Source organism: Anguilla rostrata, chromosome 2 (assembly GCF_018555375.3).
Source record: "Anguilla rostrata isolate EN2019 chromosome 2, ASM1855537v3, whole genome shotgun sequence".
Taxonomy (NCBI): Eukaryota; Metazoa; Chordata; class Actinopteri; order Anguilliformes; family Anguillidae; genus Anguilla; species Anguilla rostrata.
This window is the reverse complement of record NC_057934.1, coordinates 14,054,096-14,067,858: the sequence shown is the minus strand read 5'-3', so window position 1 is coordinate 14,067,858 and position 13,763 is coordinate 14,054,096. Positions and strand designations below refer to the sequence as shown.

Below are 13,763 nucleotides of genomic sequence, written 5' to 3'. Positions count from 1 at the left end.
TGCGTATTAAAGTCCATGATTAGTTATTGCTAAGTGCTATTATAGTTTAAATTACGTAGCTGGACTGGATGTCTCCTTAAATCTATAAAAAAAGGCAAACAGGTCTCGGGAATCTGGATGATTCTAGCAGCCCCAACCCCAAAGGAATCATTTTCCACTTGTTTTCATGAAACCCGGTAATACTACTACTGCTACTACTACTATTACTACTAATACTAATAATAATCACAAAAATAAAAACAACAACATGAAAGACTGATGACAAACAAAATAAATATGAATGAGAGGAACTGTCACAGTGAACATTGTTTTGTCTGACATAAGTGTGTTTTATGCATTGGCTCAGAGCTGAAATCACACAGGCCGCTGGCCAGTGGACCAAGAATGTTTTAAAATGGGCGGGAGCAGTTACTAAATTATCCCTGGACGGGCTGGGCAATCCATTAAGCCGTTCTGTTACTGTGAGTGAAATACTCGTAATAAGGTGACTGTAGGCTCAGAAATATCATTCAGGAAAGTGAGCTATGGTTATCAGGTGACACACGAGAAAAATGTCCCCACTTTTCAAGTTGTACAAATTACATTTGGCCATAGTAACTCAAAACTGGACACTTAATTTCAAGTTGTGTCTGACTGATATGGTCAAAAGCTATTACATCATCCGCTTTATTTGTTGCCTGCAGTTCTTAGGTTCGGATCCTCAAATGAATGATAGTAAACTGCCACTGTCGTCCATGTTACGCCGTTTGACTGGGTCTGGATGGTATTCATTGTAGTTTAAAATAGTACTTCAAAGCAGGCCTAATGTCAGGAGCCAGGTTTGACAGTTGCTGCACCTGCACCAGAGACCAACATCCCAAACGAATATCTATTAATAACATTAGAAAAAAATCAAATGGCACAAAAAGATGTGGATTTCATTAAAATATCAACAAAATATGTTAAGTCAGAGGTGGTAACATGAATATTGTTGACAGAATATTACTAAATGAAATTCAGAAGTCCAGAATTTTGCCTTTACACATGAATGTGAGAGGGACTCAAATTTCACATTTTTTTAAACTGTAGCTTCATGGTGTTACTTTAACACAAACAAATGTAGCGGAATATATTCTGAAGGCACAGTGGTAATGTTTAAAACTAATATCTAACATTGAGATCTAAACAACACCTGGAGTCTAATTCTGCAAACTACTCGAATTCTGTCTGTATAGCTGGACAGTCTTGAAAACTGAACAGAACTGTCAAATACTTCAGTATGCCTTCCAAAGGTAGAACTAAGCGGGGGATGTTTTGGATCATGCAGGAAATTAATCAAGGAAATGGGTTTTATGTGACATATACGAAATCCAATCTGTCCTTTATGCGCGTGTGGCTTGTTCCAATTCTCGAGGACTGCGCGCCCCTTTATGAAAAGCTACTTGTTCCCTGCATAATTAGAGTTCTCGTAGCCGCTTTAAAAAGAGGGGGCGGAGAAGGGGGAGGAGGACCTTGTTTGCCAATGTAAAGTGTGATCCAGATAATAGCATTTTCATCAAAGGCAGCAATTACATTCATTAGACGAGCTCCGGCGTGGTAGCTAGGAAATCGAGAGGTGGGAGACTGAAAAGCTCAATACTCGCTTTCTTTATTCTAATCCGTTCCCTTTTCCTCTTTTTCAAATGCCCCATGCCGAGTCGGAGATCTTGAGGAATAAATAGATTCCGAACAAGAGGAATAAATAATGCCGCAGAAGTCCCCCTTCACCTTTCCGTTGTAATGAAACTAGCAGTGGCGCCTGTGAAGACTTGTTACTATAGCTGCACTTTTCAAGAACCAAAAATCCTTTCTGTAGTGCTAATATCCTACGCAGCTTTTAAATGAGCTCAGCATATGACGGTAGCCTTGAAAAAGGCTCCAGGGCTTCTCAAAATTAATTCCCCCTGCCTTTCAGATGGAAATGAATTGTTTTGTGTTCGGTAAAACTGCAAACAGTACATAAATCAACCCGTTTAGTGGAGACACAAGCTTTTTTAATTTAGTCCCTTTAGATCTGAATTAGGATAAGTGGATAACTCTGACTTTCTTTATAAGCAGGTGTAAACTAGAGGGGTTGCATGTAAAGGGCAAAGGGCATATGCAAATACATGAAACTAGCGCAATACCAAGCTGCATCGTGGACCGAATTCCAGTTTGACATTTTAAACAAGGAATTGTGAGAAAATGCATGCAATACGAAATATAGGCTACACATACTTTTAAAAAAATGTCTAACAAATATAAGCAAAGTCTACATTTTAGTTTGCATTGCAAAGTACTTGAAAACCAACTAAGTATGCACACATTGATATAGCCTACATAAACATCTGTGTACAAAAAGAATGTATTGAAAGCACAATGGCGATAAATGGCAAGTTGCAAATTATGATAGCAATTGATAGTCTCCTTCCTTGCAGCATTGAGCCTGGCTTCGTAGCTGGAAGGAAGGGAGCTGAATCATGAAACAATATTTTAAAATTTAAGCCCATAAAGAGAAACCCACATAATTTCCAATATAGCCAAGTGCCACGGTCCACATATTAATGTATCTTGTGACAAATGTCTTCCATTTTCAGCTTGGAATTCTTCATAAACAAATCACAGGTTCCAATATTCTCATTTTTCCTCATTTGTTAGACCTGCAAAGAAAAGGTTGGAACCACTGCACAACCAAGAAGGAATCATGATTCACAAACCTCGATTTGAACGATCCGTAAAAAAAGAAAAAAGAGGCAAATTTCCTTCACTCACAACTGGATTAAGATACACATCTGGTGGTAGGACATATGGTAAAGCACATGGCTCTTTCATTACACCAATAAATAAATAAACTAGAACCCAATCTGAATCATACAGGGAAAATAAATGCAATCATTGAGATTTAAAAAAAATCAAGAAGGATAAGGGTGATAATTCATTTCACCTACTCTGTACAAATCCACCAAACTCAAAGAGATACGCATAGCATTTCTGAAAACCTGTAGACATCCCATAAAATGGTCATGCATTTCAAATGCACTTGTCCTGTTCAAATCTAGATTCATCACTGGTATCCACACCTTTAAGGACTTGCAGAGTCAGTTGTTGCAGTTCACCGTAGCAACAATGGTGAAATTTATTGGTGAACCTCACTGATAAATACCCGAAGAAGAGAAAACTTTCTTACACATATTTTTTTCAGTTAGAAATGAACACTTAGCTTTGTGATCCTCTTCTTAATTGTCTCAGAGCCGGTGCTCAGAGCAGTTTAGATACAGTGAAAAAAAACACCAAAGACTGTAGCTGTTCTGTGAACTGCTCTCTTAGTTCATCGTCATTTATTTCCCTGAGGAAAACTGTTCTAGAAAACACACTGTAGGAACATTGATCAGTGTTTATTATTGAGTCATCTTGCATGTTTTCCAGGCAGATGAAGTGACAGTACCTCTCCAGAGCTCCTGGATACATAGGGGCCCCTTTACTACTTACTTTGAAGTCCAGAATGATGCCATCCTTTGTGTGTAATTGTATGCAACTGTACAATAGTGCTGTTTATTAACATTAATCATTTAGCTATTTTACAAATATCTGAACAATAAATTGCTCCTGTAAAATTTGGAGTAATTTATACAGATTGTTAGCTGCGTTTTGATTGCCTATAAAATTATAGTCCCACTAACATTGCAATTTTCAAAAGACCTTGAAAATGAATTGGTTTTTCTCTGCGGTCTGAAAGGTTGACATTTACTGTTGTTCCTTTGGCTATTCAAACATGTTTCTGACAGCAGTAAAAAGAGAAGTATAGCATCTGCCAGTAACTCCTGTTTAGCAAATAAACAAGATAGAAAAACAGACCAATGTAGTAATGGTGGTAACATTTTCAGTGCATTTGAGGTCAGGTACCATCCAGAGAGGACATCTTCATTCAAAAGAAGCAAGCTAAGCACCCAGCAATCATATTTTACAGGGTCCATTGTTATTGCCAAATTGTGAGGGGTGGAAAATTGTACTGGAGTGGAAATAAGTATTCATAAATTCAGTCCATATTCATTGCTCCTCTGGCCTGTGAAACGAGGTGCATCTTTACTCACATTTTCAGCATACAAAACTGCTCCCAGGCATTAAAAACATTAGTAATGTCAGTACTGGCACAATTCATTATCTTAGCTGGCTGGTTGTTTTACATAGCACTAAATACAGAAGAAACCACAACGTAGTACCAAAACTAGCTTCACTGGCAGCTGCCTCAAAACTGATGAATACTATCTGCCCTTTTCAGGAAAAACCTTTTTGTGGAAAAACCTCCCACTAATTAAATTTATATGTGTAAGCATCTCTGTGAGCCCTGTTTCGTGAACCAAAACAGGTAATTAAGTTCATCAAAGGTCTATTGGATTCTGTGCATGAATCATCAGATTGAATATATATAATTTATTTTTATTATCCAAAGAGGTAACTTTGCCAGCTGTTACAGCCACCTGTCTGATTCTGCCCAATGGACTGGTCTCCAATAAATCTTGTTCCACTGACAAATGACGGCTGCTATGGGTGAATTATTTATTGTAAGTTCTCAGTCTGAAACTTGATAATTAAATTGAAACAAAACAGCATTAAGGGCAACAGGCTATTAGAAGGTGTTGTAATTGACCGCTGGTTTTGTCGCAGTCAGGTAGGACAACGGATACATTTACCCCAGCTGTTCCACTCCATGCCATTCATTACAATAAAACAGGAAAGAGCCTGGTCTCATTCATTAGTCATTTCAAATGACCTCTCAATATGCAGATGACATTTACACAAAATTTAAATGTCTGTCAGTAATGAACATAGCAATATTTTTTAATTGTGCCTTATAAAAGCTATGTTTTGATCAAAAAGATTAAAATCTTTAAAAATATGGTTGTACAGAAAAATAAGTATGAACGCTTTAAACAGCATCACACTATTTGAAAATATGGTTTTAGAAAACTGCACATAAAGATGGTCACCAGAAGCCAACCGTAGGTGGGATGTGCTTAATGATATGCTAATTGTTCCACAAAATTGACCAATCAATGAGCAGGGAGTGTCAAGTAGTATAATAAAACTTGCACGAGTTCTGAATGGTGGCTTGGCAACTGCATGACACTACAGTGATTTAGTTCTGGCACCTCATGAACCCTTGCTGTAGGATCATCTTGATGTGATGACACATGCCCTTATTCAGCTCAACTTGGGGAGAGGCTAAAGTGACAGTTACCCTTGCATGTCAGACTTATAAATACAGAACCGTATTTTACATTTTTGGCATTAGTTCAAATTATGTGTGACATCATAGGCTCAGACAAATTTGTGTGCGTTCCTCTTTCTTGTTAACTGCTATCCTGTGGTTTTGTTTAAGGCAAAACCTGAATAATATTTATCATTTGTATAATCAAATTACTCAAACTGAAAAAATTCATTCATTTCACAGCACTGCAGGTGAGAAATCTATGCATCCACTGTAGTTTAAAAAAATTGAAAGTTCCTATGCATTTGGGCATTATGCAATAATTTTAATAATTTAAATTTTTTTTTTGGGAATAGCACCAAGTCTCACATTTCAATACAGCTTTATTTGGCTGTATGGATGCACGTCCTCAGACATCATTTTTCATGAGTGAACCTGTTAATGTACTGGCATTGTATAATCCATTTGAAGCACGGTACACTTTCATCAGAGTATAGCCTGACATCATGCGCCACCTAGTGTCTAATGCTCATATTGCTATTGAGCAATAGAGGCAGGTTAGGTATAACAATGTTTACATGCAACCTACTAATCAATATTTTATAATATTTACAATAAACCACTTAATCTTTTTATAAACACTGTAAAACAGCTCATTTAAAATCACATTTTATCATTCAGTATTTCAACAATGATCATCCAAAATGAGAGAGGCAGAACTAATATTCTTGTAATTAATATTCTATTTAACAGAATTAAGAACTTGTCTTTCATAGAACAGACTCATATTTTTAATACCTTGTCCTTGTAGATTAGTTTATGAACATGTTCATCACTAATAATGTTTTGCAACTTTAGCATTTGCATTTTCAGATGAGAGACTTCATTTCGAAGTATTCATCAAGTGTGGCTTTCTACTAAGAAGGTGAAACAGTCAGGGTGTATCCATTCCAGGTCTTATTCAGCCAAGTAAAAACAAAACACAGACAAATACATTTGAATATTCTATATTCTATGTTCTACAGTGTTAAAATAGCTTTTTGAAACAAACACAGACCGTTAATTTTTCAGAACCATTTTTAACCCATTAAACTGTGACAAGAAGAGTATACAGAATGTTATCAAATGGACAGATACACACTTTCTTTTCCAAGGTTTCCAATATGAAGCCCATTCACATCACAGTGATGATGAGGGATCTGAACCCAGAGAAACAGGCTATGTGTCTAAGCTGCTCCATCTCTCTATGCTCACATGAGTCCACAATGCTATCATACAGCTCAGGTATCAAGGCATGTGTCTCTATTGCTGCTCTCCCCCTGCTTTTTGTCTCTAATCTCTTACTGGGGGACATGGGGGTGGGGCAGTGTGGTTGGACAAAAAAAATAATTCTGACCTTAAGGCACTGACACATGCACAAGTTCTGAAATTCACCCAAACAGAAAAATTAAGGAACAAACCTTCACGAGGAACAGTGAACAAAGGACACTGGATACAAATCTCATTCAGTCACGTACACCTGTATTTGCGATTATGATTAAACTGCCCTAAAATATTACTGTGCTTCGAGCATTATTGAAAAACCTGGAAACGGACATGAAAACACCACAAGGGAAACACAGCTACTGTCTCAATAAAAGCCATATGGGAAGGAAACCGGAAGCGGAACACTGCTTTAAATTGGTTACTTAAACATAACATGGTTCCATTTAAGCTATGCTTGCATTTCTCAATTTGTCAACTGCATTTAAAGGAAGCAGAACTACCTTATTGTTACGACAGAAAAATTCAAGTGGAACCAATCTATTCTGTATTGGAATTGCAAATGAATTATGGGGGGGGAGGGGGGTGGGAGTGCTTTTTATACTATACATAGCACACCTAGTGCCAGTCATCAGTAACAGTTTTCTTAACTTCACTATACTAGTCAAAGAGCTGCCTAACGTATTAGCAACAGTAGCGCATCGACACTACTGGATTTACATTTAATGACAAACAGCCAGTGGGATAGCAGCAAGAAATATTGGTACATTTTGCTCATGTGTCCTGCCAGTATAATTTAAAAACAGGTTATTGGATATCCCCGCCGAGTAGAACGTAATCATTTAGTGTATAGTTGATATGTGAAGAAATCAAAACTACTACACACTGATATTAAAATGCTTGATTAAACTGTTGTTGTCATGACGACAAAGGTTCAGCACAGCAATATTCTACAAAAAATACACAACTTCTTAAAGCATTTTCCCACCCACGCTCCAAACCCTGCCTTAGGGCCATATTTACTAAGCATGCGGCAAATTACTGATTACTAATTATTCTGCGTCGCTGCATGTTTTCAATTTAGCGGGGTATTTACTAACACTGGTCATGTAAATGAGCACAGCCGCAGTGAGTTTATCTGAATGGACTGCCGGCATTTAAGATGCGTTTTGCGCATGGCAGAAAAGCAACACCGCTCTGTAAAAACTTCAGAACTCAGTTTTAATATTTCAAGTTGTTTAATTTGTATCCAAAGACCAACCATCTCCAAAGTCACTGTCTCGCAACTTCTCTGGATGGAGGCACGTGCTTTAAACGTAGAGAAGAATCGCCATAAACGCTTTCTAAATGGATCACGTTCAATAACGTAATGTAGGCTATAATGTGGCTACCGTAGCCATTTCATTTCCTCTACCACCTTCCAAAGGAACGCCACACTGATATAACCTCTGCGGGAAATATTTCCAGAAAACTGTTTTTGAGTGAGCTAAGTAAATAATAATAATAATAATAATAATAATACATTTTATGTACAATAAATCAAATCATATGTCAAAGTTTAGGGATGCCGCATTTCTCTCATTTTACCACCTTAGTAAATATGGAAAAACGCTATTTGTCTCGCTAGAATCTATAAAAGCCCCGCAGATCCTTAGTAAATATGGTCCTTAGTCTTTTATAAAAGCAGTGAATCGTCGAAAAGTCGTGGTTCAGCTGTTGTTCATAGTTCAGTGGTCATACTCTTGGTCAATGAACTTGGCCATGGTAGTGAGCTGGATATTAGTAGTGCCTTCATAAATTGTACCTGTAAAACAAAATGCAACATATGAATACATTAACAAATGCACAATAAATTGCTGAAGATCTAGAGGCCTACAAGAAACTGTGAGTGACAAAATATGATACATACAAGGGAAAAAAACAAGAAAATGAAAATGTAGATTTTTATATTAGGCCTGTAAATATACATTTAAGCTACTGAGCTGAAGCAACTCAAGTTTACCTTAAAAAATGCTTACACCAATTGTCGCCCTAATAAATGACAACATAAAGCATGTTTTTCTGCTTATAAAAAGATACAGCTTTGACCAGACTGGAACTCAATCCCTTAGGTCACTCTGACACTAAAGAAAGGAAAGGAACCATTCTACCTGGACAACTTCTGGGCTGGACGGCCATTTACTGCCATCCATTTCTGCCCATTCAATGTCAGCCAATGACATAACAGCAGGGCAGCGTCGAGTTACTAGGCTCCCACGCTGCCGTATCCCACAATGCTTTGTTCCCATCTGATAGGCGCAGGCCACAAAGCTTGTTGCAATGTCACAACAGTCAGAGATAATATCAGCCCCGAAATACCAAACCAGATGCACTTGGGAGTACAGAACATTGGCTGTAAGCAGCTACCATTCAGCTGAACGGGTTCGGCTTCTCGACTGGCCTTGTATGAGAATGCAAAGGTTCGTAGAGCCCAAAGGAGATTAAATGTATGGAAGGAAGAAAGAAAGAAAAAAAACAATCACCATGCTTTAACCACTTAGGATTGTAAAAAGAGGGAAAGGCACCAGAAAACCTCCCACAGGCTGGCAGGAAACACACTCACCTATTTTGCAGTCTCTGTAGTACTTCTCTATAGGGTAATCTTTAGTGAAGCCCACCCCTCCCATCCATTCTATGCATTTTGATGTTGTCAAAGTCGCAACCTAAGAAATGTCAAAAATAAATAAGTAAATGATCAAAACAATGTGACGTTAGTACCATAAGGACATTAACGGCTCAGCTTGTATTTGTTTTTTCTGCTTTAAACTACACATCAAACAAAGATACTGAACACATAGCCATAGCTTTGAAATAGTAAAATAAAGCCAGTAAAAGCTGGGTCCTATTACAAGTCCTGATGAATACGCCAGAAATCATTTGTTTTAAATTAGAGTACTGCAACCTGAGGGTGCCTGTCTGCAAAGGCATTGTGAATGAATGGATGAATGGACGAATGAATGAATGAATTTATTTGACAATTTAAAAACAAGATTTCATAAGACTGAATAGCAGACAGTAATCCTTTAAAAATTGTCGAGGACAGAAACACGAGAAAGCCACCATTGTGGTCTTCTGACATTCGAACATAGACAAGATAGAGCATCAAATACTGTACAATTAGTGCAATACAAACAGATATGGCAGAACAATACATTCACCACAGGACAGACAGCACATCAGTGCATTAGACTGAGTGGATCACCTCAGCAGCAAAGTACTTGGCCATGCAGGCCTCCTTGATGAAGGGTCTACCAGCCTCCTTCAGACGAGCTGCGTTATAGGTCAGGAGCCTGGCCGCCTCCAACTGAGTGGCCACATGGGCGATCTGGTGCTGCATGCCCTGCAATGAAAACCACGCCCACTCAGCCAATCACTTCCAAGCATGTCCAAACATGGGCGTTCTAGCACGCAATGAAAACTTTTGCTTCAACCCTAATGTAGGACATTTCTATTTGTGGGGTCTCTAGCTGTTCCCACCGAGACCAGTTTTCTATTAAACAAAATAGGGGGCGGCTCAAAAAAACACAGTTACCTGAAAGTCAAAAATCCGCTTGCCAAACTGAACCCTCTGCCTGGTGTAAGGAACTGCATTATCAAAGCAGCCTTGAGCAAGCCCCAGCATCTGTAAGGCAATTAAATTGAGATTGGAGGAAAGCAGGGTCAATTATGACCAGACCTGCAAAAATAATTATCACTTTGAAAGCTTCAGACACATGTAAAATTCCCAGTTTTTGATAATGGTACTGAAGCCAAGTGGCCTGTCGTCATGGTGATTCACCTGAGCTGCGATCCCAATCCTCCCCTCGTTCAGCATTCCGATGGCGTACTTATAGCCATGACCGGCTTTCCCCAGAATGTTCTTCTCTGGAACCTGTAGCAGGAGAGACGTAGGGATTACTGCACTTCAGATCATTGGTCTTGCTCCACCTCATAGCCACGTTGTTTCTGGACATGGGGCCCACCTTGACGTTGTCGAAATTGAGGGGGCAGGTGGAGGAGGCGCGCAGTCCCAGCTTGTTCTCCTTTTTGCCGATCTCCAGCCCCTCCGTGTCCCGGTCCACTATGAAACAGGTGATTCCTCTGTAGCCCTGGTGGTAAAAACATAACTACAGGGTGAGTACTGGGAAGGAACAGTCTTGAGTGCAAGAAGGCTTTCTAATTCAACATCCTGAATTAAGTCTATTTATTTCCAACTGGAATCCAGATCAAAGAGTGCACCAAGAAAACAGCCTTGGAAACAGAGGTCTAAGTGAAATGAATTTTGGTAATCTGATTTGTGATTCCAGTGTTTTAAGACTTAATGTGAGAGTGATCCAATCGCAGGCCTTCCATTTTCAGGGGCAGAGCGCTTGAATTTGTCCTACTCTGACGTTTCTCTGCGGGAGTCACTCACGGCCGACGGGTCCACGTTGGCCATCACCAGGAAGACCCCAGCCTGCTCTGCATTGCTGATCCACATCTTGGAGCCGTTAATGACAAAATAGTCCTTGTGTTTCTCCGCACGCGTCTTTAAAGAGAACGCGTCGCTCCCCGACCCAGCTTCTGACAGGCAGAAGCTTCCAATCTACAGGACAAAGTAAGAAACAATCCAGTAGCAGTTATTCTGTAGCAATAACAAAAAGCTGTACTGAAGATTTGTTAAAGCATGTAAAAGATTAAGATATGAAACATCTGAGAATCCAGCTACATTTGTATTATACCTACAAACCTTACCATCCACCACACCATTGTATACCCTCATGTTCTGATGAGTGCACTCAAAATGCATACTTCTAGCATTCTTAAGTACAACCTCCCTTACATAAATGGAACTAAAAGGCTACTCAAAATACAATACGAAATTGTCGATAGTAGACTGTCTGGTGGCAGGTTTAGTCAGAAGCTGCATTTGTAATGGTCCTTTCTCTCTCCCTATGGAATCCCCCCTCACCATATCTGTAGAGAGTGCGGGGAGGTACTGCTGTTTCTGGGCCTCGGTGCCAAGCTTAGTGACCAGTGTGTTGATCAGCGTGTTCTGGATGTCGCAGAGCACCGCAACTGAGGGGTCCACCTTCGCCAGCTCCTCAATGACCAGGATGGAGGAGAAGAATGAAGAACCTGTGCCACCATAATCTGGGTCGATCTCAATGCCCATCAGCTGTAATTGGGAGCAGTAAGCGGGGTAAGTGGGGGGGCCAGGAAATACTAAACTTGAAGAACACATGAACTTCACTGTTCATTACAGTTGTATTTATATGTTATTTGCATCAAAGCATTTACCAAAATAATACATTCAGGCAAGACAGTATCAGTAAAAAGCCCATGCATCAATGCTGTAAATCCAGACATGATCACTTGCCATTCTTATAGCCAAGCATTGACATGATTCAAGTAACACTCAGCTACTGTTATTTCAACTGCTTAACCATGGACCATGAAAAGGCAACATACCCCTTGCTCAAATAGACCATCTATCACCACCTGATCCATGGAAGAGTTTTCATCCATCTTTGACACAAATGGGGCAATGCGCTCTTGGGCAAATTTCTTGACTGTTTATAAATGAAATGATACAAATGAGTCCATCGATAGTTATTTCACTGTCTACACATTTAGCTGTCAAGTTAGCTCTCATACATTCCCATGTTCTAACTTTCTTATATAGGTTAGTTATAAAAAGGATGTACGATTGGTACATGTAGCTCCTCCTATGAGTGATACTGTTCTTCAAATATGAAATACAATGAAAGAAAAAGCAATTTCTTATTTAAAGACCACAAATACATAGCCAAGATATTATTAAATGCACAAAAGATTATTTTTGTAAAATTATGTAGTCATTTGTTATGACTGGGACAAGGACCACAACAATAACATATGTGCTTCTAACTGTTCTGGTGCTCTACTGTCTCAGCTGAACTGCTGGAAACAATTCTTCCCTTTGAATTTACCAATCCTTAAAACTCACCCGCCTCCTTCATCATGGTTTCCTCTTCCGAGTAGGTCTGCAATGGTGGGTAAACTCCAGAAACCATGCCTCCCTGCTCTGCAGCTGCTTCTGCCGCGGACCGGGACGTCCCTCGCTGCAGGCTCCACTGCCTCACACACCATGGTCGGGACAAATGCCTCCCGAGCTGTGATCAAGTTCAGGTCATGCTATTTATTCACTAAACAATAGAACACTATTGCACGCGCTGTCTCTTTGCGCTCTTATTTGAATTTGAAAAGCCAATATCACATTTTCACAGCTGAAGGCGAGTCCCTAATGCAATTATACGTTTGGGAACTAGTATTGGCCCCTAACGAACTTGTTCTCCCTAACAGCTTGTAGCCTACCGTTGGGGCTACCTAACACCACTAGCTTCCTGACATTGCAATATCAATGTATTCATTTACAATTACTTTACATGCCATTAACTGTCACAATACCCAGCGTTACCTAACATCACAAAGCTGGTCTCCATTTTCTTGGCTTGGGGTGGATTCTGCCAGAAATGGCTAGCAAGCTAGAAAAGGAACCGATTCCGTAATTCCATTACGAGTGCAATCACTCCTAACTTTTAACAAGCATCAGATTTATACTTTCCGCAAGACAAAATGTAGTTTGCATTTCCATAAGATATACTTTCTACGTTGTATACCTGAAAAGCTGACAGATAGCTAACGTTAACCTTACCACAGTCAGTAGGAAGCTTGCTAGCTGCTAGCCTGCCAAGTTGCTGTTACGCAGGAAGCTAGCTAGTTATACTAACTCTAGCAGACTAGCTATAACTCGGAGATTGTTCTAAGGCGGTTAACTCATCGCGGTAAAAGGATAAAAATATAGCATTTCCTTGAAACAGTCGGTCAATCCTTCACTGATAAGCAATTTACTCAGGGAAAACATAATTTCATATCATCGATCCTCTCACCTTCCCACAGATCCTACTCAAGGGGGCCGCCATATTTCCCTTGTTTACATACGGGTTCTGAACAGGAAGGTGGGAGGGATCAGGCAGTGAAGCCACGGAGGTGGGAAACAGCCTCTACTGCGCATGTGCGAAAATATTACATTTTAATACCTTTTTGTAGCCTAATAGAAACCTGCTCTCCAAAAGATGCCTTTAATTCGCATTAGCGACTTTTTAATTGAGGACTAAATACTGACTTTTCAGCGTTAAGTATTCTTCAGTGTGAAAAGAAATGACAGAGAAAGGCCTCCATATATAGTTTGTACATCTACCAGCTGATGAGTGTCTTAATTTTCTAATGCAGTCTTAAAGAAACAGTCACAAAA

The 13,763-nt window shown here is 39.4% G+C and overlaps 1 protein-coding gene across 1 annotated transcript; it reads right to left on the bottom strand.

The window, feature by feature from the left end:
- Positions 1-6,509: 6,509 nt before the first annotated feature.
- acadsb (acyl-CoA dehydrogenase short/branched chain) lies at positions 6,510-13,542 on the bottom strand. The gene is made up of 11 exons (XM_064320681.1): positions 13,399-13,542; positions 12,456-12,621; positions 11,939-12,039; positions 11,439-11,645; positions 10,902-11,072; positions 10,471-10,596; positions 10,287-10,379; positions 10,041-10,130; positions 9,711-9,848; positions 9,072-9,171; positions 6,510-8,273 (listed from the first exon to the last, which is right to left on the bottom strand). Exons 1-11 carry the CDS (start codon positions 13,429-13,431, stop codon positions 8,197-8,199), a joined length of 1,302 nt encoding a protein of 433 aa, XP_064176751.1. The 5' UTR covers positions 13,432-13,542; the 3' UTR covers positions 6,510-8,196.
- Between the last annotated feature and the right edge of the window lie 221 nt (positions 13,543-13,763).

What these genes read in the sequence shown, in the direction of transcription:
- acadsb (XM_064320681.1), bottom strand. Translation starts at nt 13,431, where the DNA reads ATGGCGGCCCCCTTGAGTAGGATCTGTGGGAAG. An exon ending in AACCATGATGAAGGAGGCGG is followed by an intron (nt 12,040 to 12,455) that starts GTGAGTTTTAAG and finishes ATTTATAAACAG; the next exon opens with TCAAGAAATTTGCCCAAGAG. An exon ending in ATGGTCTATTTGAGCAAGGG is followed by an intron (nt 11,646 to 11,938) that starts GTATGTTGCCTT and finishes TCCCAATTACAG; the next exon opens with CTGATGGGCATTGAGATCGA.